Below are 26595 nucleotides of genomic sequence, written 5' to 3' on the forward strand. Positions count from 1 at the left end.
TTAATTGATTTGACTCGATTATAACTTACTCTATTTATTTTGAATTTAAGCATTTTTGTCACTCTTGTGATCCACACAGGTTAATTTTTCATCTAATTAAAACTAATAGTGCAGATGCTAATATTTTTCACGATAAAAAAAAATTGCTAAATAACTCAATTATCTTGTCAAATTTATATTATACTATATTCTTTGTGGTATAATTAAATCTTTTCATGTCATATTTAAAGATCAACAAATGGCTTAAGCATTTAAATATGAAATACCTGAAGGTAAGTTGTAGTCGAGCAAAAATCAAAGAAGGGTAAAGTATAATTTATCTTAAAATTAACTTCTATTATAAAAATACGCCTATAGAGAGAAAAGAAAAGGTACTTGTATATATAAAAGAGATTGGATCATAATCTATGGACATGAACTTTTGCATTAAATTAGAGTTTACCCGATCATCAATTTACTTTGTCATGCAAATTCATGGTTAAAAACCATATAGATATGCTGGTTGATTAGGAGATTGTTAATAAAATATAAAAAGGGCTGGGATATATATAACAATGAATATTTAAGTAGAACTGGACTTCATCAGATATACATAGATATTTTAATTTAAATCCTAGGTCTGGTGGGCTTGTCACTTTAATTGGTTTGATTCAGCTCCTGCGTCATAGTCTAATAGATATGGAAGTAGTTTAAAAGATCTTCCCAAGCTTGTTTTACATTAAAAAAAGTCTTGCTCGCACTTAGAAATTAAGCTTGTCATTTCAACATCCAACATCAAATGGGCCCCTGCTGTTTGGCTTCATATCTCTTTATTTTACTTTTGCACTTCTAACATGCGATTAGTTTAAGTGATACGAATTCCTAGGATGATTAATACCGTAACATACTGCCATGTTGGCTCATTAAACGGAGTTAGAAAAGTTTGTTAATTGTTAGTAATCCTATGAAGAAGGTACCGATCACATATATATATATATATATATATATACATAGCTCATCGGCTACGATCTCTAATCTTATTATTTTGAATGCCAAGGGCTCACTCGGATGTAATTGATTGATTCATATATCGCAATAAGATTTCTTTTTTAATAGGAAGGATCGATTCGAAAACAATTGAAATAATAATAGGAACGAACTATATACAAGGATCATCAGAAAGTAATATTAGGGATGCTAGAGGCCTGGAAGTAAAAAAGCCGAGTCGAACCGGAAAAACTTTTTCTCCCGTTCACCGAGTCAGCTCGACTGGCGACCCGGCGGGGGCGAGGCTGAGCTGGAGGTCCAACATGAACGCGTCGTCCGGGTTGGCACCCGACACGGATGAGGGTAACCTCGCGACTCGGTGGCGCTCTTCCTTCCCATAGACGGCGGCGGGAGCCTGCACCACCGTCACCTGCGGGTCCCGCGAAGGGAAGGCGCAACCGTGCGAGACGTGGAACCCCGACGTGGAGGTGTCGGGGGGGCCCGAGAAGTAGACCCACGTGGCCGCTCCGGCGTCGTGGAACAGATGTGGCGGCGGCACGAAGGCGGAGGAGATGGGATTGGGCCGGGAATAGAGTGCGCCGCCGATCGAGCGGTGAGCGGAGCTAGCGGCCTGCATCTGGGCGCGCTTCAGCTGCTGCCGCTCCTTCTTGTGCGCGTTCTGGTGACCGCCCAAAGCCTGCGAGTTCGCGAACTCGCGGTAGCAGTACTGGCACTCGTACCTCCTCCCTTCTCCGACGCCGGAGGCGGCGGCCCCCGCTGCAGCGGTGGAGGTGGAGGTGTCCAGAACCAGCCTGGCCTCCTCGGACACGTGGAAGCCGAATAGCTTAATCGGATGATTGCTCATCATGCTCTTGATCTCGAACAGAGGAAGAGGAGATATATATAGTTTGAGTTCAATCAGCTATGTGAGTTATATATATAGATATATATAATTTACACACACACGATTTAAGGAAAGTACAGTATAAGGGGGAACGAAAGCTAGTCGCAGCTGCAAACTTATGACTGGTCAGTAGTCACATATATATATAATACTCTTATAGACGTCAGTGATATATTTTTAGATTGAGAGAGAGATGATCGAGTGGAAAAGAATTAGCAACCGGTGTACTTTCTATAGATCCAGTATGATGAAAAAGTACAAGTAAAATCAAAAGGAAAGTTACATGGGTACTTAGCTTTTGATATATATATATATATACGTAGTATACTTTAAATAGATGGAGTCATATGTGTGTTGTGTATAGCTTAGGGAGGAGATAGAACAAACAATAGGGGATTGGTAGAGTAGTTGGGGAGAATGATAATTTGTTAGACTAGGTTTGGTGGCATGGGTTTGCATCACCTATAAATTTAAGGTAGTCTCTTTTACGTAAAATACTTAAGGCGTGGCCATGTAAACCTAAACCACATACGTAGGAAAAGGCTTTGACGAACTATGTCCTTCTTCAACATTTTTCCACAGAATAGAAGGAAAGAATATCTGGTGAGTTTATTACCATTTGATTCGAAGCAATTGACAAGCTTAAGTTCTATCACTTTAATTTTGTATAGTTGTGTTACCGTAATTATTTGTAGCTGGCAATTTGTAAATTAAACGCATACTTTCTATATATCTCATTTTAGATAAAGGAATGCTAGAGACATAGCATGTCATAATAAGAGTAGGTGGAAAGCTACATAAAAGTTGGGAAAAAATATTAGAATTTCAAATATCTTTGTTGGAGATGTTCAAACTTCAAAGAGAGTTCAAGCGTGTTCATACGAATCCGTTTGGATGGTGCCTTTGTATGAAAAGGTGAGATGGTAAATGAATTTTCTATAGAGCAGCCAGTATGTGGAATGCCAGCTTTGAATGTCCAATGAATTTTGATAAGTTTTGGAGTAGATTTTGAAAAGATTTGAGAATGACTTAAGGGGAAGAGTTTTTTTTTCAATTTAACTATATTTAATTTTTCGATTAGTAATAATTGACTATGTATACTGTATATATATAAATTATATGCACTCTTTTATTAAACAATATTATCTACTATGAAAAATATATGCACTTAATTTTATATACTTAATTAAAAAATTAAATATAGTTAGAATGAATATGTCTACAGGAACAAAGATTATTTCATTCATGTGCCTTTGAAATCTCTTCTACATTAAAAGTCTTAAAATAGTGAAAGAAGAGAAGCAATCATTATTGTCCAAGACCAATTTCATTTGTAGGGTAGAAGGCATGAAAATCTTGGAGGTTTTATAGTTGTTTTAGTGCAAAATTATATAGTGACAAATTTATGGACATAAAATGTTTAGAAAAGTCATATACAATATAGGATCAAGGCATACGTCTTATGGAGGATTGTAAATGCGAGGAGAATTAAAGAAATAATTAATTTAAGTTAAAACAATCTTATTCCAACATCACTGCATAACTTAGTGTGCACTGGAGTTTATATACTGTGCACACTAAGAATAAATTGTGCATAAATCACTCTTATAGAATTTTAAGTTTGGTGTGAACTCGATTGCGTAGAACTAACAATAGAAAGTTCACAAATGGTTTCTGATTGAGAATATTCTTTTGTAGTTTGTTTAATTCCAACTATAGATTTTCTCACTTATTAGAGGAAAGAAGAAAACTTAGGAGAACTCAAGGGTGACGAAGTTTACACTTAGAAAATTCTAAGTTCTTACATCTATTTTAAGAGGAACTACTATTATATGTTTGTGTATTGAGTCTTCAACAGCTGACCATCAAGAGCACCAAATGAGCTAAAGCGAAAAAATGATATCTACATCAACCAACACGAGAAGTTTGAGGAGCAACATGCAGTGATGTACAACTTATTAGGTTTTTACTTCTTATAGTTAATAATCTTAGTGATCCTCGAGATTGATGCTTTGTTTTAGTGATCTTAGCGATCTGAATCTAATAAAATATTTCACCACTTTTTGTCACGGGCTCTTCTTTTAGCCTTAATCTTAATAGCTCCTAAAATTAAAAGTAAAAAAGCTTGACTAATACCAAAGAAAATTTAAAGATAATACACAAAAAATGTCATAAATGCATCTTTGAAAAACTGTGCAGATTAGTATTGAAAAATCACGAACCGGATGGATGTCATAAAATTCTAGGTCAAATATATTCTAACCACTTTTGAATAGTTAGAACAGCCATACAAAGACTTTTATCTCATTTGCTTTAGGGATAAGGTTAATTTTAGAATAGGTATTCTTCTTTATTAGTACTAAAATAAAGTCTTTATTCTATGAATAATATTCTTGTATTAATTTGTATTCTAAAATAAGAGTGTTAATAATTATATTTAATGTAATATAAAATGAAGGAACATATCGGGAAAATATGTTTTATTTTTTCTAAAATTATTGTAAATCCTTTTTGATTTGATATAAAATAGGTTTATAGGATAGATATCTAAGAGTAATTAGTAATTGAGTGATGTGATCTCGGTCTAATTGGATCAATTCATGGGGATGTCGGACTCGATTGATCGAGTATATCTTTTAATTATTTCATGATGTAAGCCTCTTAGGTAAATTTAATTTAGTTATGTGAGCCATTAAGGCAAATCGAAATAAGTCAGCTCTTACGGCAAGTCGAAATAAGTCATGATAGCCCTTAAGACAAGTTTAGTTAAGTCAAATAAGTATTTTAAGACAAGTCCAATTAAGTTGTATAAACCTTTAAGACAAATCCTAATTCGAGTCGTGTCAACTTTTAAGACTAGTTCTAGTGGGACTCGTTGTAACCTACCTTTATATATAAAGGGGTTCGACTTCTTATTAATTATGCAAGCATTGAGAATTAATTGAGTTTAGTTATTTTTTTATTATCATATTTATTGTTTTATTATAGGTTAGATTGTTTTTACCTTTCTATGAGTAAATTATATTCATAGAACTTTCAAAGTTTCTAAATCCTAGCCACCACCTTCCTCCAGTAGCCACCCTACCTTATGTTCGTCCACCACCACTCTTGGCCGTCTGCCACCCTCCGACTACCATCGCAATGTCGGATATTTACCGTTTTGACCCATTCTGACCTATCTCCACTGTTTTATTTTTAACTTTTCATTCCAACCTCTGATTTAAGTGAAACTAGAGCCATTAGAACCTTAACTCACGAGACTACCACCGTCTAAATTTTCACAATTTTCTTACGTTGTGATTAGTTTAGATTTAGTTCGTATTATTAAATTAGTGTATAATAAAAGATGTAATTAATATTTGTATCCTAAATTGCAGATGTTATGGTGTTTAGTTGTTCTTCTAAAATAAAAATTTATAGTCTATCATACAAAAATAAAAAAAAAGTTTATCCTAAATGAACGGAGGCTTTTGTTTTTTTCTTCGACACTTATAATGATACTTACTCATTCATAAAATCTAGATTCTTTCATTACAAAATTTTCATCAGGTGTTATGAATTATAATAAACTTTAAAGATTGACCTCACAATCATGATATATGTACTCTCTAGCACCAATTTTTCAACATAGCAAGTCACATCTAGTTGTCCTTAGTAATGATGTGATTTAGATTCCGTTCTGGCTCATCTGATGTATGAAGTTCCTGTTGCTTGAGTTTTGGACGTTTGTTGGCTTGTGACTCTTCTAACACTCAAAAGCTTGAAATGACCATCAAACTCATTCTTGTTCCTAATCTACTGCTCCCTAAATTTTGGACTCCTTGAGGCTACTCAAATTCAAATTCTTCACTTATATATATATATATAAATATATATGTAAGCACCAAGCTAAATGATTCAATTATTTTTTTTCTCCAACCAGAAGAAATTATTAATAATAACAATAGATGTCGTTCAGTACTTACGAAATGTGTTAATTTTATTTTAAATTGAGAAAAGGAAAAGAAATTTTTTTTCAAGTATTATAAGTTCTCGTAACACTACACTACTACAAGAGCATTATTATTTTGATTGGATGATTAACTAATTTAATGGACTCTTTATGTGTCATTTATTTATCAACCAGATAACAAATTAATCATCGCTATCAATATTTATCAATAAGTTTATATATTCAAACTCATCCTAATTCAATTCAAATTGATTCGGACATTTAACCGACCCCGAAGTGTCTCTTCTATCATTAGTTAATTCTTTATGTTGGTCTCACTCAATGAAAGAATTTAAATAGCCATTAAATCTGACTACGTTTATCATCATCTATTATCGCTCGCCGTATTTTAGACACCCATATCAGTAATTTTCACCGGAATCAAAGTTTAGAAAATTCATTCTTTTTCTTTGCTTCAAAAACCCTCTCTCTTTGTGATGTCATTTTATGACCCGAGATTTATTTATTTATTCTTGGGAAGGTGCATAGGTGACAAATTATTTATTTCAAATCAGAAGATTACAATTAGCTAATTACTTCCTGTAAGTCTCATATATAAAAAAATATAGAGAAATAATTTAAACGAGCTCTGCAACTCGAAACAATATCAAAATTTTAATAGTAAACATATTATGTCAAATCCAAAGGGTCGAGATGGAGCCGTTGAAAGCTACTATTCCAGTGGGATGATAGCATGATCTTAATTGTTTTATCTTCTTCTCTCTTTTTACTACCAGGAGTTGTAAGACCAATCAATTGGATGAAAACCCTGTGATGGTACAAATAGTCTGCATCTCATTTTGAATGTCCAATGGGTCAAAAGGATGATGCATCTTATCCAACCTTAAAAGTCCATTTGATACATAGACCTCAATTAATTACATCGTACCATTTTTCTCTTAATTGCATGGTCAAATTAGTGAAACAAGTTTGGCAACAGAGAAGATCACCCAAATCACATATAGGTCCCACCAAAATTTTCTGCTAGAAGAAATCCTCTCCTCCTTTTTATCTGATAAGATGTTTGTGAAATAATTAAATCAAGATGATCTCCACCCATTTCCCTCTTAATTATTCTTTAGCATCAACCACATAAAGGACGACCCTAGATAGTGATTAAAAGTGGGCTTTAATAATTGAGTTGATAATCTCTCTTTAGAATAAGTTGAAACCATATCAAACAATCCATCCAGGCAGTGTGACAGGGAAATATAAAATATATGCCCTTGTGTTCCAAGTGGCATTACCTACTCCATATATTATTAACTTGAGATTGGATGGATTTCACTTAAAGTCATGTGAAGTGATTGATTCTGTATGCATATTTTATTGCGCCGTGACAAGGAAACTAAACCTAGAAAACCATAGTCTTAGGCACTAGAATGTCTAAAGTTTCACTAAAACATAATTAATTCCATGATGTGAAATAAATAACACCATAACCTAAGAGACAAGAAAAGATGCAGCTTTGGGCTACGATTGAGACGTTTACGACTGCCTACAAGTATTGACAGAGGATTGGCATGGAAAGAGGGGACTGGGAAAGGAGATTAGGTGTATGACTAGATGCCATATTAGACATGACTTTAGGAAGATGATTAGTTAATTCTTGGGGTTAATTTGAACATAGTGACAAAAGACTTGCTTTGGGCAATCAAATCTTTGAATCTTGAGCCCCATTTGTGATGATAGATTCAAAAGAACGAGTTATGTTGGTTCTAGAGAACCAAGAAGCATCTTGACTTGCTTCTATGTCTTCTTACTTGCTTATTTACTTATTTATTATTCTCTCTTGGTACATAGGAACTACTTGAAGGGCAATCACATTTTTTTCTCTAGGTACAATGGTGCATAGGCCCAATCCCGGCCCAAGGCCCATACCACAATGGAGCCATTTGGGAAGATTAGAGTCTTCTTGACTCTTGACACCCTCAAATGGTCGCTAGTTTGTGGGTAATTTTGGTTAAAGGAAAACAAAATGATAGTTTGGAAACTATACTTATATCCACAAAGAGGGGCGTTTTGGTGTTTAGATGTTTTTATACTTTATTTTGTCTATTTATTTTTGCATCTATACTCTTTGAAAATCTCTTATTTTAAATTTGATATTTGCATATGTATCCCTGAACTTTTAGTGTGGATACCGTTGAGATCTTTTATTTTATATATGAATATCTCGTCAAATCTAGCTAACTTTTAAATCATCAAATTAACTATAAATAGACAATAATACTCTTAATCTTGTTTATTAAATTTTTAATATTTTAGTTTATAATTGGTAAATAGTTAACGGAGTATTCAGGCAAAAACAATAATTTTAAAAAGTATAGATGCAAAACTTTGGAGGGTTAAATACTTATAAAAACACTGCTTATAAATAGACAAGTCCACATTAAATTTATATTAATTTTTGAACCTTTAACTCACTCTTTGTGTACCTTTAGCTATCCCCACTGTCATTTTTTTTTTAAAAAAAAGATAATTTTATAGATAAACCACCTTGGTTACAAAAAGTTCTATTAGAATCGAAGACAAAAAGCTAAACAAGTTCAACAAGGAAATCACTATCCCAAGTACAATTGAGGTCTAGTAATTTACCACTTTTGGCCTACCAATCAACAACTTAATTGGCTTCATAATATACATGACTAATTTCACAATTTTAGTAATTATGAGTTAATTTAATAATATCATCAATAAGATTCTCCACCGTCTAAGATGCTTAGGAATATAGTTAATCGTATTGATAAGGAAAGAAAATCATATTCAATTTAGAGATTAGAAAAAAAATTTATCCTTTAAAAAGAGTAAGGTCTCACGAGTTCTCACGGCCTCGGCATATAGCGCCAAATTGATATATCTACATTTTACACTTGCAATTATAGGTTCATAGCTAGCCTATCAAACTATGAAGCCAACTCTATTTAGTTCATTTGTGCTCACAAAAGAGCCATTCATGTTTACTTTAAATTACCAAGCGGCGGTGGTTCCCAATGGATTGGAGCAATAGGAAATTTTGATTTTATAAAACTAACTAAGTAATTCTCAATATAATCAAAGGCCGATTAAGCTTAAGGATTAAGCCAAACCTTTTCTAGGTCCTCTCCTTGATTATTATAGCAGGCGTTGTTTCAGTATTTTCAGATTTGTCAAAAATTGATAATAATAAGAGTACACAACCAACTTTTTTCTTTATCCTAAAGTTCTTTGCCTTCCTTTAGCTAGATACCATCCTCCAAAAATCCTAAGAAAAGAGACCATAATCTTCAAAATATCCCACAAGGTAGGAACCTTAGACAGTTGTAGTGCCCCTTAATAAGTGGCAAACTTTTGTTAATATGAACTACATGAGCAAATATTAATGTCTATGTCATTCTTGATAACATTAATTAAACTGTCCTTCATTTCTTGTATGGGAGATAAGAAGAGCTACTAGGCCTAAGAGATATTTTTACCTTCCTCTTTGGGAACCAAGGTTGTGAGACGCCATATTTAACCCTAACCAACCTAGCCTAGGGATCATCAAAGTCCATTAAACACCTTAATAATAATTTTTGCCATTAGCAAGAACCGAGTAGAGATTTTGAATACCCAATTATCCTAAAGCTTTTGGAAAGTTGGTTTGATCCTAATTAATAAGGTGCAACCCATTTTTCTCTAAGCTTTTATCCCACAAAAAATTTTGAGCTAGTTTGGCAATATGATCAACCACTATCATAGGAGTCTAAGTATAGAACAAGAGATGAAATGACATAGAATTAGGACTGAATTAATTAAAACAACTTTAATCACCGAGGTCAAAGTGGCTATTTTCCACTCCCAAGTTTCATTCAATTTTAGAGAGAAAATCGTTATGATCTCTAAATAGCAAACGATTAGGAAAATTTTTTGACCCAAAATACTTATATAAAAAAAAACTCCAACATTCATGTGAAGGACTTTGGGAGTGTTCGAACGAATAATGATAGATTTTTAGCATCGAGAGCCACCTCTGAGATATCAAGAAAAAGAACTTTCAATTTTTGCTTGATAATACGAATATTAGTGATATTTTTAAACTTCGTAAAAATAGATAACAAATTTTGCATAGAAGTATACAAATTTCAATAATTAGAAGGTCATTTGCATACATAAGGTAACTAAGTTGCACTTCCTCAAAAATGCATAGGGATATGATATTCCCTGACAAAAATTTTTTTTTAAGAAAGCGAGTTAAAGTTTTAAAAATTAAAGTAAATCGATAAGGGGAAAACGGATCTCCTTAAAGGATACCCCTATCTCTTTTAAACCTGTTTGAGCCATTGCCAAAAATCAATTTGAATGCTATTATATAGTTGTTTATAGTATTTCTTCAATATTTAGTATAACTTAGAAATGACCTTTTTTATTTTGCAAACCTATCAACTTTATATTCAAAATGCCACACAAATAGTACTCAATTAGTTAGTTAAATGGCCTAATGTTGTATGAGATTTTTTAAGTTTGAATTTCAGCTACCGATACTTAGTGAGTTCACTTCTTACAAAATAAAAAAATTCATATTAAAAAAGAAAGAATAATCACAAAATTCTCCTCCGGTGGTTGCTCAACTTCGATTATGCAAAAAATAGAAAAAATATTTACCAGAGGATTTCTAATATAAAGAAACTAATCATATCATAAAAGTAAAACCTTTTTTTCGGATATAGTTAATTAATATCAACAAACACATTTTGTAAGTCAAAATGTCACAACTTATGACCATTATTTCAAAGTTTTAGTGAAGGGGTTGAAACTAATAAATTTTTTGGTGTTGACATTAGTATAAACATATATCGAGCAAAGTAGATTTGTTTTAATTTTTCTTCAAAACTTGAAACTAGACCACATTGGGAGAATACAAACAAGCACCAAGTTTGATATATGATGCATAATAAGCACTAAATTTGATATATGATGCATATGTTGATATGTAATATGCTAATAATTTTAATATCTACTATCACGATTAAGAAATTAAGAATTGTCTAGACTTACATATTGTCAAAGCTCTAAATTTATTTTTCTTTCTTTCTATGATTAGAATGCTATCAGGAAAGAACATAAAAGATTGCAAGCATTAACTACAGCATAGTGTTTGAGGCACTAAAACTTGTAAGTCTTATGATTCATTCTAGATACGTGGCTAAGAGTCCAATGAGGGGTGGGTGCTCATGCACTGCATTTTTTTTTATCTCACTAATCTTTAATCTTTTCTTTTTTACACCATCTCCTCCTCAGCCACTTAAGCATGAGCTTGAGTTTCCTTATAGTTGCTCATTGGCATAGAGAGAGGCGGAAGATGTCATATATCATAAGAGATTAGATGCACCATATGTCATCAATATAATAATGTAAAAAATAAAGCATAGAAAAAAAATTTAAAATACACAAATTTTATCATGAAAAAACTCTAAACCTAGGGTGAAAAACTAAGGATAGTTTCCAAAATCAAATTAATCACCAAATAACTATAATAATTATCAAATAGACTTATCAGCAGCTCGTTGATATCCATGAGTACTTTGTAGGGTCGCTTAAACCTATAATCTATTTTTAACCTCATTGATTATCGGGGTTGATGCTCTCGTCTCAGTAACCCTCGAAATAAAGTCTTTCAAAATTTATAATAGATGATATATATAAAACTATATAGTGTTTTTTGTCATAAATTTTTTCAAAGCCATGATGCAATTTTCAAAAATTGCTCCATGGATAATAAAAGGGAGTTCTATGATTAGATTAAAACTCTCTTATATACCTCTACAAAATAAAGTCCCAATAACCAAAGAAGATTGCCCACAAAATCTGCATAAAAGGAAATTCTTAAGTGTGTTTAAACGTACTATCTACTATATGGCCCTGGTATTATTCATACGAGTTTGAATGTCTTGATGATGATGTTACATTCTCAAATTGGTTAGAATCACTTTTCTATTATTTGACTATCTCAAACTTTTTTGAACCACTTTTAAAATTATTGGAACCACTTCGAGAACATGTCTTTTTTTAATATCTTCGTACACCACTATAAGAATTGTTTATGTTCATACAAAAATTCTAGATATTTTTATATATTTAGAGTATTTTAAAACACATTATCAATTACATAAAACCTAATGTTCTTATTTTTTTAGTAATTTGTCACAAAATAAACTTCACCTAAAATACAATGTTTAAAACATTCATCACAACATCCTAAGAGAGTATGTAACAAGTGTTATGAGATTCAATCTCCTATAAAGCTCAAAAATGCATATACCAAGTGAAAAAAATAAGTGTGGCAAGTAAATATGCATATGTGGTAAATAATTTTATATGTAGCATGTAAAAAATGTATAATCAACGTAACTATATATATGTCAAATTGGTAATTAAGCACATGCATATCAATAATAATAAACTAAGTACACAGCACATACTATGTTAAATGATACCATAGTTTAAGATCTTCATTATTAGTCATTAGTATCACACCAAGTGGTTTGCAAAGTTTTGCCTTTTATTTACAATTTGTGCAAGCCATGTGCTCATAAGATTGGATTGTTCCCTCTTAATATTTACTCCTAAACTTGGTGCTCGAGCCACTTTTGGAATTTTGAATATTTCTTTAGTTATTTTCATAAAATTTCTATCAATATAGAGTCAACATCATTATTTCTCATCTAACTCTAAGAAAATATATATCTAAGTTTTCAAGATAAATAAATATATTTATTTGATAAGGAAGGTCTAATGGATGATTGTATTTCTGTGGAAAAATTTCATCTCCTAGTGACCCTTTCTTTAGAGTAACAATCTTACTTTAATATCAATTAAATTTTGACTTAATTATACTTTGCATTTTATATTTTGACCTAGTATCACTTTATCTCCTTATACTATAAAAATGTACAAATACTTTCATAAAATTTTTAAAAATAACCCCGTAAACATCGTTAACAGATACCCTAAGATTATTTTTTTATTCTTCAATAATTAGAGTAAATATTAGGTTTTATTAGACAATAAAGTAAAATTAAATCTATTATAAGCACGAATGCCACCTCCCTTAAGATTTTTCCTTTACATCTTTCTCTTATCTCATCCACACTATAGAGATACAAAGAGTTATTTCCCTCCTCCCTTTCATTCTCCCTATGTTCCTAACCTTCGTCTTTCATCCCCGCCTCTTTTCTCAAATCCAATTCTTCTTGTTCCTCGATGGCTCATCTCTCTCCATTTTCTCCCACACCAAAATCAATCTTCTCCCCTTCCAATTCCCCTACTTCTTCTCTCTTCATCCAAGCCATGAATAAGTTACAGAGCTGCGTTGTCTACACCACAAGTGACAGGACCATCATCGTGAGGTGGTTCGTGCATAATTGTCCAAAAATTATACACCATCTCAATTTGGCCATTAGTATGTGGGTGGTAGGCCAAATCGAAGTACTTAGTCCAAAAGTCACTAATGAAGACCCAATCTCTATCTGATACTTTAGAACGTGGCATGCCATGGAGCTTGTCGACGTCGCGTACAAACACATTTGGTACAATCTTCATTAAAAATGGGTGTGCTAGAGCTGAGAAGTAAGCATATTTGCTCAGCCAATCTACCACCACAAATATGATAGAATATCCATATACTACTAGTAGACCCTCAATAAAATCTATGAAGATATCCTCCCAAACCTACTATGAAATTCATAAGGACTGTATAGCCTGAGGGAGTCAATCTTTGCCTGCTGGCACACTTTGCATGCCTTAACGTACTCTATCACCACCTTTTTAATCTCTGCCCATATACAGCTTTGTGAAAATTGTTTGTAGGTCCTTAGTGTACCCTCACTCATGACCTCTAGAGTGGAACGGAAGTAGTTCATTGTAGGTGCTTAAGGAAGACCATAGGTAGGCTCGACCCTTCCTTTGACGTGGAGGGTGGACCAAATAATTATTGGCCGGGGGGTGCGTGATAGCAATGACTCACAATAGTCGGTTGTAGCTCATGCAAATGCTGGCTTTGGCGAGTACCCTTCCGAACTAAACAAAGGCAGCTATAGGCCTAGCGGTCTGCTGCCTCCCTAGCTTGACTCACCTTCTTCCAACCCATGAGTGCTAGGGTGGTGTTCTCTTATGCTAGGTGGTCAAGGAAGGAGGGGTTGTGGTCCTTGTGGATGTCCACATTGCTGTTGTAGGAGGTAGCAGCTGTTCTAATAGCCGACATTAGTCTTGCAGCTAGTCGTCGAGCATCAATGATCTTATATCAGCCCGCAACCCTCTCATTTCTTCTTGAGATCTCTCTTACAAGTCTAAAAATCTTTGGAGAAGAAGGGTAACAAGAGATTTTGATGGCAGAGCTTCTCCCGCCGGCAATGTGCTCGATGCACTCGAGAATGCCTTGGCTTTTGAGGGCAAAGTAGTGATGGTGGTGATCAAGGGCTCTTCGTTCGCCAGCACCTTGACAACAGCCCAATTATTTATCGTTGCTCGCATTGTGGTCATGGCTGAGAAAGGAGTGGCTCTAATACCACTATTAAGCTCAGTGTGGGTTTCAACTGAAAGGGGTGAACTCGGTCGTTGCGATTGGAGTTGGGTTCGCTATTGGAATGGTTAGCACGGTTGAGATTGGTCGCGATTGAAGAGTGGTGGGGCTACACCTAGCTCGGTGAACTAGGTGTGGATTAAGGTGAGATAGAGTGAAGGAAGGTGAGTTGGGAATCGGGGAATAAGGAGATAGTGAGAGGTAGGGGGTTAGCCAAGACGAAGAGAGAGAGTGTGAGCCACAACTTCGTAGGTGTGTCACATGCTGTGAGCTGAGATAAGGAAGAGAGAAAAAGAGAGAGAGAAATTATGATAAATCTCATTAGTTTCTTTGGGGTGCTCACCACACCTCATTATAGTGGTTACCCTATTTTAGGTGATTTTTCCTCCAAGCAACCTTAAACTAGACTCAACTCAACTAGACCGACTCACCAAGTGAGTTTGTGACCCGACTAGACTAACTATGATTTGACTAGACCAACCAGCTTTGGGTGGTTCACAACAAAATTTTAGCGTTAGATTTTATCTAAAGTCAGGTGTAGAGGGGTGCATGGGAGATAGAGGGGAACGTGGACATTTTAAGATAGCCTCCAAGAATATGAGAATGGTGTGGTTGAGACTAAGAACATGTGTTTTCGATCCAACATTGATATTTAGTGATGGCAAGCGCTTGTTTAGTGGATTTGGGCTTGTCAATTGTCAGAGCCTACTTGGATTTATAAGAGAAAAATAGACATGTGAGGGATATAATAGGGATTGATAGAGTACAACGGGTTTTTTTTTCTAGTGACACATGAGGCCTTATATAAGGGAGTTGATAATATATGATTTAGCTTATTGAGTGGGAGCTCATCACCATTGATGGGCTAACAAGGGTTATGAGGATTTCACATGTTCGCTCTAGACTTACGATAGGGGAAAGGAGCTAGGCTAGCTAGCTAATGGAGATATTTGTGAGCTAGTTTGTGGCTATTATTGCTTCTCTGGCAGAAATCTGACATGTTAGGAGAATCGTTAAGGTTGAAATACCTAGACCTGAGAAAGTGCATAAGCGAGGCGAGAAGATGGCAGTATAAGTTATTCTAGTTTGGCCTTGACCTCCATATCACCTTTAAAACAACACTCGTTGAACTCATGTCCAATGCGGAGGCCAAAAGTGCAAAGTTAGGGGGGCATGTTAGTACTTTATAAGAATTTCTTTGGATTCTGTATTGAGAGGGGAGATTGAGGAACACTTGTGAGACGTTTTGATATATCAATCTTTACGAGGGCACATATAAACCTTACCCATTTGATTACATCTAATAGATTTGATTACATTCTATTTTGGGCACATGTAATCTAAGGGGAGATCGAGAAACTGTAGCAAAAGTCATTAAGATCAAAATTCCAATCTTTCGAAAATATGTTGGGTTCTAGAGAGATCTATGTCAGATTTTTTACTTCTCAACTTCTTTTTCGAAAAAGATGAGGAAGGACTGTTTATTTACTTCAAGGAATTTTATTGCACCAATTGGGGACCAAGCTTGGACACGAAGGCCCACTAGACTTAATGACCATCAAATATAAGTCTTCCCACAAGACACAAGCTTGGGGACAGACCTTGATGTATAATGTGTTGTGATAAAAGATGAATAGTGTCATCCATAGAGCTATTTTAAAGAAAAATAGAGGGTAGGGAAAGCAAAGGGAGAAGAGATTAGGATTTCAAAGAAAAGGAGAAAGAAAGGGATCAAGGCTCTCCAATAAGAGAAAAATATACTAGACCCATCTAATATTCCTGCTAAATGGGTCAACAAGTTTATTGCTCATACTTATTATGTTATGAACAAACATGTTTAAAACACTCTTGGATTTATGCCACGACAACGTGTTAGGTTGAAAAACAACAACCCTTATAGCTGGAATGCTTTTGTTTGTTTGGTTCCTTTAAATTTGACATGCTCTAGGGAAAAATATAACAAAAATTGAAATTACAAACTATAAAGTTGAAAAGACCTCTTTTTTCTATTACAATTGCAAAATATCTCCTCATCTTTCTGTTTATACTTGAAGAAATTCAGAAAAACATTGTCATAGGTGAGGGCAGTCAAAAGTCAAAACCTCTTAATTGGAAATTAGATATATCAGTCAATGTGATTAAAAAAAATCAAGAGATTATCTTCTTCTTTCTACTTAAAGAAAGAACGGTTCAGAAGTTGGATCATACTGATATCTTTAGTTGATTTGAAGCTACGTAAACGTCAAGAGAAGTTTTCCTAAGACATACGGAGATGTACACAGCAGGCAAAAGTAAGCAAAAGGCTACACTTTCTGTATCCATTTCGAGTAGGACTATTCACTGTCTACCTTCTCTGATGAGAGAGAGAGAGAGAGAGAGTTAGTTGGTGATGTCAGGGAGAGCATTATATCAAATCTCTTTGACAGATCAGATTAAAGAATAATTAATTAAAAGTTCAAAATTTGGATCCATCTCAAGTATGTTGACTAATCAGTAGTCCTTCCCCTGCTAATAAGACAGCAATGGAAGCAGTGCCACTGGGACCACAGTCCACTATTCAGCTTATGCTGCATCCTTTCAAAAACAAGTCAGAATCCCTTATCTTCTGCCAGCATCTTGGACTTTCCCTCCCTACTCCAAAGCCCAAAACCATCTCCAATATATATCACTTTAAACACAGTTTTCGTATTAATATATCTAAAATCTCTTTAAATAATTCTCACATCCAAGAATAACGCTTATTTGTTTTAGAGGAGCATTACAAAAAAAGAGGTACGAGTGAAATAGAATAGTGAGACAGAAGAGGGATGATTGCTTTCCTGTCAAGCGAGAGATAGAATCCCTTCCGACACCGCACGCTTCTTTCCACGCATCTCCATCGTTCTTCTCGCTCACGCTCTCGCTGTTCTCCGTCTTGAGATAGAAGCAGCTACTAGTAATGCTTGCCAGCTAGTTTCGTTCTCTCTCTATCAGACCCACATTCCCTTCTTTGCATTCTGGGTTTCTTCCCCCCACCTAAGCCCAGAAACAAAGAAACGAGCATTTCTTGAGAGATCAATGGAAGCAGCACAGCAACTGTAAGTAAAGATCGGAGATATGAGTCTTGCGATAACAGAGAGGAAGCCGCAGCAGCAGCGGCCATCTGGTTGCGTTGGCATTCTCTTCCAGCTCTTGGACTGGAATCGCCGGCTCACCAAAAAGAAGCTCTTCTCCAAAACCACACTCCTCCCTCCAGGTATGCAACCAAAGTTGTTTTTTTTTTCGGTACATAAAAGAAAAAAATTACTTCCTTTTTTTCCCCTTAATGTGAGTTGTATGCCGTCATCTTTGCTCCAGTTCGTGCCGCGAAAAGGGTGAGCAAGAAGCTTGGCAGTGACGATGACAAGATGCCCATCGGCAAGCTTCTTCTGGTACTTGTTTATTATTATTATTTTTTTTAACTTCCTTTGGTGGCTATTGGTTTGCAAAATCTGTTCCTTTCGTGAATGCCTTTGATTTGGCATGTTTTAGATTGCGGAGGAGAACCGTGGGGGTTTTCCGAGTGCGAGGAAGCCAGTGGAGGATGCCGGTGATGGAATGCGCGCTCCTGGGCTGGTGGCGCGGCTTATGGGTCTTGAGACGATGCCGGTCGAGAAGCCAAGGAGGGCTTTAGATTCAACCAGTAGTTTTGCAAGTAGTAGTGGTGGTAGTACTAGTTCTGATGGATATAGAAGGGTGGACCAAGATCTCTGTTTGCAAAATGGCAGTTTTGGGAAGGCGGAATTGCCACGACCGCAGAAGCTTCAGAAGACTGGGGGGTTCTTGGAGAGTCGCCCAGCGTGTGGCATGGATAGGAATGTGCTATCACCCAGGTTGCGAAGGCAGCAGAACAGGCTTAGTTCACCAGTGAAGAGCCCAAGGTTTCTCTCAGGCAGTTGCCACAGGGCTCGGTTGGCTCAGGTTGCGAGTAAGATTCTGGAGCCGGGGATGCGGCCGAGGAGTCAGGCTAAATGCGCTCTTACCTACATTGGTTCTTCGCAATGTGATCAGGAATTCTTGGGTGATCCCTTAGTCGGGTCTTGCAAGAGCTGTGGTAGTTTAGTTGAGGTTGCGCAGTTGCGGGTCGGTGTCAAAGAGCCTTGGTTGCCTGAGCATAGGTATTCTGCTCCAGATTTCAGTAATAGCTCTTCAAAACATGATGGTTCTTTGGAGACTAAATTGGAGCCAATGTTGATTCCTGGTGAGCATGAGAGAGTTTTGGCTCATCCTGTTCATGATAAGGTGAATGTGGAGAGGAGGGCTAGCGATTTAGTGGAGAGAAATTGTGATATTATGAATGTTCAGGACCAGTGCAAGGTAGTGCAGAATGCTGCATCAAAATCCTTTATTAAAGTTGACAAACTGAGGCAGAATGAAAAATTGGTAGTTAAGGGCAAAGAGGCATGTGGATCCAACAAGGTTGCTAGTCGGACCATGGCCAGAAGAGTCTCAAATGATCTAGTTGGGTCAAGGGACATTGGAGCTTCAAACAGAAATCCAAGAAGTCGTACAAAGATGAGATCCGGCGCTACTGGTGATAGAACTGAAAGCGAGAGGAATGGTTTGGACAAGAGCATGACCCGTAAACGAAGACCTCCTAGCAGCACTCAGATTGAAGGTGGTGTGATTAGTTCAGACTTTGTGAAGCGAAGCATTGGAAGTAACATGATTAACCAAAAAGGAAAAGGGTCCATAAGTAATCCATTGATCCATAATGCTTGTGTTAGAAGAGATTTGAGGAAGAAAGATAATAATCGGACTGTTAGCAGCAGGAAAGAGAATAGTAAAGTTTCTTTCTCAGCTAGTTCACCAATGAAGCAGATAACTAAGTCTTCCACTTACAATCAAATGGCACAGAAGAGCAGCGCTGAACATGAACTACCCTGTATTGCTTCCAATACAAGAAGGTCAGTGTTGGATGCAGAAAGTGGAAGTGGACCAAGTTCATCAGAGAGGATAATGACTTTAACAGGAGATTCCTTAAGCAAACTATTGGAACAGAAAATCAGGGAACTAAATTTCTTGGATAGGGATGAGCTGGCAACAAGTGACGCCCTTTCAGGAAGATCTACTGCTTCAATACTCGAAGGTCTGGTATCTGCATTTACTAAGGAAGCTCCCCTAACTCCCATGACTCAGAAAAGTGTTGACAGCTGCTCTGGTTTATCCACTCCAACAAGCTGCACAAGTCATGGCAGCAGGGATCTATCCGAGAGTACAGTCTTGCCTGATCAGACACCTGACATTCTGAAAAATTATCAGGTATTTTTATTTTATTTGTATTTATTTAGAAAAAGTTATCAGGTTTCTACATTGCTTCTTCTTATCTGCTTTTGGTAGAATATGTTGTGCTCAAGTATCCATCTGATTTTCTTAATAAGTGTAAAGATACAAAGATGTCATGATGGATTCCATTCATCTGATTTTTTTGCATGAGCCTAGTCTCCAAAGAAGTATATTACTCTGATCATCAAGATTGCTTTGGCATTAATTTCTAGATGATTGAGTTTAGGTAGATAGTTGACTTAAAAATTGTGGTGGTTTGTTCTTTTTAGTCATTCCCATATTTGGATTTCACTCTCTCGGAATGTGATGTTGTTGGGAGGAGTATTGGATGACAATGACGGTAACGATGATTTTGATCTTATTCATTCTAAGCAGTGTGCCAATTGCCATTTTGGCTAATATTATGCTAGATATTGAAGCAACTATAAAGCATGTTAATGGGCTCGAGAGATATATTCCATATAATATGGATACTCTTATAGCAAAAATGTCTAGCCAGAAATCAAGCAAAAGACAGTCCTGAATTGTCCTAAATGTCTAGTTAGAGATCAAGCAAGAGGCAAAAACCTAAAATGATGGCAAAAGAGGCCAACATGGAAGCTTAGTGGAATGCAATGTTATTGAGGGCTCATGCAAGGCTGAATAGGTCAAAATATAATGCAACTTTCAACATTGGAAATTGAAGCAGAGAAGGCAACTGTCTTATTGAGACAGTTGAGGCCGATTAGCTTAGTGACATCAAACCTGCAATGGAAGCTGAGGGATCCATGAAGTTATACTTGATAGCAACTTGATCTGGACTTTGTAAATTTGGAGAAGATGATGGCAAAGGATATGAAAGGAAAGTGAAGCCAGCTGACAATGTGCTAGTGCAACAGTGCAACTGTCTTATTGAGAAATGGTGGGAACCGTCTTAGCAACATAATGCATGCTATATGATTGACATGGTTGGGATGGTTCAAGTGTTGGATGTGACTTTTCTTGATGGTGGGTAATTATACTATTTTGGATTCTTCTCACATTATGCTACTTCGGAAAGTGATGATACCCTCTTCCTTTTTGAAACCCACGGGAGTACTTTAGAAAGATGTCCTCAAAAACTATGTTCAAAAGCCGTATCCATGACAATGATGTTTGCCTTTGAGGAAAAGAAAATTCATTCCCCTTCGTTAAGTGGGTAAGGTAGGCTAACCACTTAAGCTTTGCCTTATAATAAAGATAAGAAGTTGGTAGAACGGAAAAGGAAGAGGACAAGGATGGTCATCACTTGGAAGGATCTTTTAATGCCAAAAATGCTAACTACATTTGGAATGGCAATTGGAACGATATTAGCTCTTATTTATTTATTTATTATCTATGTTTTATTAGATGTTCAATAGAAAAGGCCGGTTTGCCTTCATCTCTCATGGTTCGGGTCTGTCCCTTCCAGTCCCCTCCTCTCCTTGAGAGCAAGGTTACTTAAAGGTATATGCAGAAGCATCTTCCCTCTATAGAAGATGCTTCATATTCCTTACCAAAGCCCTTCCTTGAACCTAGCAAAGTCTTCTCTTTCTAGAGATGGCCAGGCCCTTTTACTTGTGATCCTTGCAATGGGTACAATCAGCTGATGATTTGTCTTGCCAGGAAGGGAAAAGTTCTTTTGGATTGGTCTTTATGGTGACAGGTGGGCAAGAGCACTGCTGTCAAAACAAGAGCTCGAAATCACACTATCATGCTGATTGCATTACGTTACGTTTGAAAGGAAAAGGCAAATCCCATTATTATGTAGCTTCCACAATGTATTTAGATTTTTTTTAGAAGAGCCTTTATCCATGGTTGATATGACTAGTTGAGAATTGTACCATACCTAATTAGGCATCTATAATCAATTAATAATGTCATGTACTGGTGGTTCTATTGAGTTCCTCACTATACTGTAGTGGCTTTTAGTAGTTCTTAGAGGTAAACTTTAATTAGCTTTTTTGACATGTGAGAGTTAATCAGACTTTAGAATTGTTTTCAAGGATCCTATCTCAAGATAGAGCAAATTGAAGAGGTTTTGTTCAGTTGGTACATAAAAAGGTTATATAGACCAAGGTTTTGAAACTCGGTATTAGGATCGGGATCAGTCGTCAGAGAAAACGATACGTATCGGCCGTATTGGTTGTATTGGCTGCTCATATTGGATCAGACTATTTTTAATTACGTAAAATTTCAAATATTATTTAAAATGCAAAAATATTTTTAAATTTTTTTAAAAAAATTAACAAAAAAAGATAAGAAATAAAAATTAGTCACATATTAGAAGATGCCTCTTGGTTTCATATACCTTTAAGCAAATTCATGCCATGCAACCTATGGGAAGTTTGGTCTCAAGAATTGAGCAATTCTTATCAATTGTTGATAGTCACATTCTTTACTGCTCATCAGTTAATCTTTGAGGTGAATGCACCTTATAGTTGAATAGTTAAGCAAGAAAGCCAGCAAGAAATAAGTCTTCATAGTGCAGGGTCAACTAACAATTTAGTATTTGAAAAGGATGTTTTCATGCTTACAAGTAGTGCGAGAATTCATCTCTAGCTTGGAAAATAGTTAGCACTAGTATTATCTATTCCAGGTACCTCTGATATATTTGGAACTAACATTATGAGTAACTTGGATGCCCTCTTCTACTATGATTTAGTATATTTGCAACATATTAACTCAATAGTGATCATAACAAGCTTAAAATATAATGAAGCGTTTCAGGGAAACAAGGTAATTATTTTCTTGGTCATGCTTGTGATCATCACATCTTTATGTTTAGGTAATTGAAGATACGATGATAAATGATAGCTGTAAACTTCACCTTTATCTAACCTTATTTCTCTTGACATATGGAACTCCTATGGGTGATAGAGGCTATTTTGCACAGTCCTGCAAAAAACTGTAGTTAATTTTATTTGGTCAGATTGTACGTACATAACTCATATATCTCACGTAGTCACATGTACAGTATATAAGTGCCTTTGATCATCTGAGTTTTGGTAAAAGGACCCTTATGAAAAATATTTTTGAGATAACCATGTTTTCTATTGGTAACTTTTCAGGGTGATGCAAACACTGGTAACTCTGCTGCATATCTAAACTATGATAGCAGCCAGCCCAGCCCAATATCAGTCCTTGAAGCATCTTTTTCCAATGATAGTTGTTCTTTGGGGAGTTCAAATGACAATGTAGTTATGAGAGGTTATTTCTATCTTCAATTCGTATATCATCCTCATTTTCTCTTTTAATTTCTTGTTGTTTAATGGGGATTTATATACCTATATTCTTTTAAGCATTTTTGTTCTCCATATTTTCTACTCCATCTTTCAAAATTTCACATACGGATTGAGAAATAGAAAGTTCATGACAATTCTTAATCAAAAAGATAGATTCTACACGTAAATGAAAAAAAATAAAAGAGAGGACAGTAGGATAATCAATCCTTATTAACTAGATTATTGATTTTTATGCTTAATCATATTTGATCTTGCATTTAAGTGAAATTTTGAAGTTAAGAAGGCAAAACAAGCATGTGTAAAATCAAGTTTTGGTCTTGGCCCATGCCTCAACTATAAGCCTGAAATATTCGACCTAGTCTTGGATCGAACAAGATCAAGTCTTGCTTATATTCCTGTTTATAAGGATTCTATGTGACATTTATGTTTATTATGATGATTAAAAAACACTTTTAGTAATTACCAGCGAGGTCCACATAGACCTGCCTGGGCTTGCATAATTGCTCCTGGCTTTATCTTGTATTTGTTGCTAACTCCGAAACAGATCAGATATGACACCCTATAGGACTGCATATGAGGTTACATCTGCTTCTAGGAACCACATACAGGGCATCCTGATGGTTGGATCCCTATTGGCGTCTGCATGGATTACTTTTTACTTTTTTAGAGTTTAGATCACTTCTACTAAAGCATGCATCTCTACCAGCATGCCATTTAGATACCTTACTGACATGGAATAGAGGATCTAGTATATTGTATTTCTGGATCTCGAAAAACACAAAAAGCATCAGTGGAAGTTACTGGCTTTGCATATCGTATAATTTATGCAACTCTACAGACCCAGCATTTATAATGAGGACTTAGTGGCTTCTGACAAGTATGTTCAAAGAGAGTCCATTCCTAACAAGCTGGTATGCCCCTCTTTGGTACACTGGTTGTTTAGTTATATAGTCCATCTTGCTGAATTATTTTCCTTTTCATCTAACCATCAGAGACATATGGAAGTGGAAAAAGATTATCTTAAATGCCTACCTTTGGCATATAAATGATTAAAATTATTGTTCTCTGACAGTTTAAGCTTTTTAAAAATAATTGTTGATTTCTGACTTCCTTTAACTTTTTTATCTTTGGGAAGATATGCAATCTAAACAAAGATAAGAAATGCATAGCATGTAATGTACTAGATTGCTGCGATCTAATGTCTTATCATGTTCCTTGCTTTTGATTTTCAGGCGGTAAACCACTCTTTGGACTGATGAACAGTTCTGGCAATGCAGAACCACAGGATCTAGACTCTGATCTTTTAGACTCAGCAACTTCAATTAATGCAGCAAACTCTAATATTGGAACAAAGGTCCACTCCATCAAGAAAAAGCTAAGTTTGTGCTGCATAGACTCACTTGATTGTGGCCTTTCAGAAGCTAGAATCTCCAGTGCTGCTGAAACTATTTTAAATGCTCAACTTTTATGTGGCAATATTTCCTTTTGGGAATCAGATGGGGCATTAAAGTTTTCTTTGCATTCTTTCCTCCTTGACATGTTGGGTGCTCTGGTGAATGTCTTCTGCACCAGTTCAAAAGGCAACTCAGGTTTCACACTAGATCAGGAGGGACATCAACTCCAGGAGTTACTATTTGACTGCATCATAGAGTGCTTGGATTCAAAGTATCTTCATATCTGTAAGTCTGGATACAATAAATGGTCCAAGTTGCCTCTCCTGAACAAAGATAGATTAGCAGAAGAGATCTTTGAAAAGATAAGTGATTGGAAGGAAATGGCTGGAAAGTTTCTAGATAATTTAGTTCAGAAGGAATTTGTTCATTCAAACGTTCAGTGGAGCAAGTGCGAGACAGAGGCATTTGAGATGGGAATGGAGATCGAGAGCAACATACTTCAGGCGCTAGTTGATGAATTTGTCTTTGAACTTTGCTGATACTGAAAGGATAGTTGCTGATGACTTATGTAAATCGTTTCCACTGAAGATATTATCATATGAGCAATATTCTTCAAGTTGTGGCTGGATAATTGTGCAACAATTTAACTGCAAGACATATCTGTACAGTTGCTGGGGTATTGTCTGAAAGCATTTTTGCTCTGAAGGCTTTTCAAGAAAAAAAAATGGCCATGAATTGTTGCAACTACCTACATTAATTGTGTGCTCCTGGTGCAAGAATTGTCTTCAATAGTTTGTCTCCCCCAGATGATAGGAATTTTCTCTCTTCCATTTTGCCCTTAGCCAGTTTACATGCATATCCGAGGTGTGCTACATATTAATACCTAGAGCTGTCAAAATAATAGAGTCGTGGCTCGAATAAACCATATAAACAAACTGCGGAGCTAATCAATTTCAACAGTTTGAACTGTCGAAAAGAAGTTATAGTTGATATCCAACGGCATGCTAGAACGAAATTAGACCTAGCAGCTCATATTAAAACCACGTCGTATTTTATTAAATTTTTCTATGAATTGCCTTTTGACTTCAGGTCCTTCTTGGGTGATCGTTGCAACTGATGGTATATAACACAGTACGTTCGGCCCAACGCGGAGAAGCCCTCAGGCATTCTCCTTTTCCTTCTCTTTCATCTTTCATTAGAGCCGGTTAAAAAGTGGCTAATAATGTCACATTGAAATTTTGGTCGAAATTAAAATACCATGACAGTCCAAGAAAAGAAACTAAATAGTGTAATAGTAAAGTTGGACTCGAGAGATACTACGGTAATCAAGTAAGATTTGAGTTTATGCATTGCTGAATTGATAAGGATACGGAATGATAACTCTTAAATCTATCTTTATAGCCTTCTAAATATCTTAGAGGTATCTTAGTAGCTAAGTCTTTTTTGGCTAATATGAAGGCATGTACACTTAGTTGTAAAAGAGATCAAAAGTTTAGTGAATGATTCATTTGGCACCGTATTAAACTAGACCATTAAAAAGAAACGAGTTCTCCCTCAATTAGCAATCTTCTCAGCCCATCTACTGTTGTTCAAGCACTAGCTATGCATATACATATATATATATATAAAGATAACATTATAAAATATTATCTGATTTAAAGTAAATTATCTATACATAAGCAGATCTTAGTAACAATATTTTTGGGAAATCTTTTATGAGAGAAATGCTAACTCGTTTCTCTCTAGTGGAGTAAATAGTTAAAACTACCCTCCTTATTGCCGTCGGTTTCATCCATTTATGATTCTGATGAGTATTCAGATATTTAATATACCAAATGGTCTACTTTACAGGTTTAATAAATAAATATTAAATTTATTAGTGTTTTACACTATAAACTAATTGTAGATAGTTGAGTGCTTCGCTTAGCATATAAAATACTAATCTTATTAAACGTCTTTATATTACTATGACAAGAGTAATAAACTATTGATCTAAGATGTTGATGTGCTCAATATTTAGTTTACTTAGATAAACTATCGATCTTTTCAGTGTATTCAGCTTCAAGATAAGACATACTGAGCTATCCCCACTTTTTTTTTTAACACTATAGGTTAATTATTATTTGGGTAATTATAAATTATGTACCAATGTGGTTATGCCTAAAATTGAACTATTGGTAAAACATTTATTTGTATCACTTTAAAGTTTTGACCCTAAAATTCTATGTTTCTTCTTTAAACACTTTATTTCCCTT

The 26595-nt window shown here is 35.5% G+C and overlaps 2 protein-coding genes across 2 annotated transcripts; one reads left to right on the top strand and one right to left on the bottom strand.

The window, feature by feature from the left end:
- Positions 1-1231: 1231 nt before the first annotated feature.
- On the bottom strand, positions 1232-1831 carry LOC140776997 (zinc finger protein GIS3-like). Its single transcript, XM_073120897.1, has one exon. It carries the CDS (start codon positions 1829-1831, stop codon positions 1232-1234), a length of 600 nt encoding a protein of 199 aa, XP_072976998.1.
- Positions 1832-17178: 15347 nt separating this feature from the next.
- On the top strand, positions 17179-25129 carry LOC140779920 (uncharacterized). The gene is made up of 5 exons (XM_073125260.1): positions 17179-17635; positions 17737-17810; positions 17911-19680; positions 22773-22911; positions 24179-25129. Exons 1-5 carry the CDS (start codon positions 17497-17499, stop codon positions 24877-24879), a joined length of 2823 nt encoding a protein of 940 aa, XP_072981361.1. The 5' UTR covers positions 17179-17496; the 3' UTR covers positions 24880-25129.
- Positions 25130-26595: the final 1466 nt, after the last annotated feature.

Source organism: Typha angustifolia, chromosome 15, assembly GCF_048772165.1.
Source record: "Typha angustifolia cultivar Huaian chromosome 15, ASM4877216v1, whole genome shotgun sequence".
NCBI lineage: Eukaryota > Viridiplantae > Streptophyta > Magnoliopsida > Poales > Typhaceae > Typha > Typha angustifolia.

What these genes read in the sequence shown, in the direction of transcription:
- LOC140776997 (XM_073120897.1), bottom strand. Translation starts at nt 1,831, where the DNA reads ATGAGCAATCATCCGATTAAGCTATTCGGCTTCCACGTGTCCGAGGAG.
- LOC140779920 (XM_073125260.1), top strand. Translation starts at nt 17,497, where the DNA reads ATGAGTCTTGCGATAACAGAGAGGAAGCCGCAGCAGCAGCGGCCATCT. An exon ending in CCATCGGCAAGCTTCTTCTG is followed by an intron (nt 17,811 to 17,910) that starts GTACTTGTTTAT and finishes GGCATGTTTTAG; the next exon opens with ATTGCGGAGGAGAACCGTGG. An exon ending in TGACAATGTAGTTATGAGAG is followed by an intron (nt 22,912 to 24,178) that starts GTTATTTCTATC and finishes TTTGATTTTCAG; the next exon opens with GCGGTAAACCACTCTTTGGA.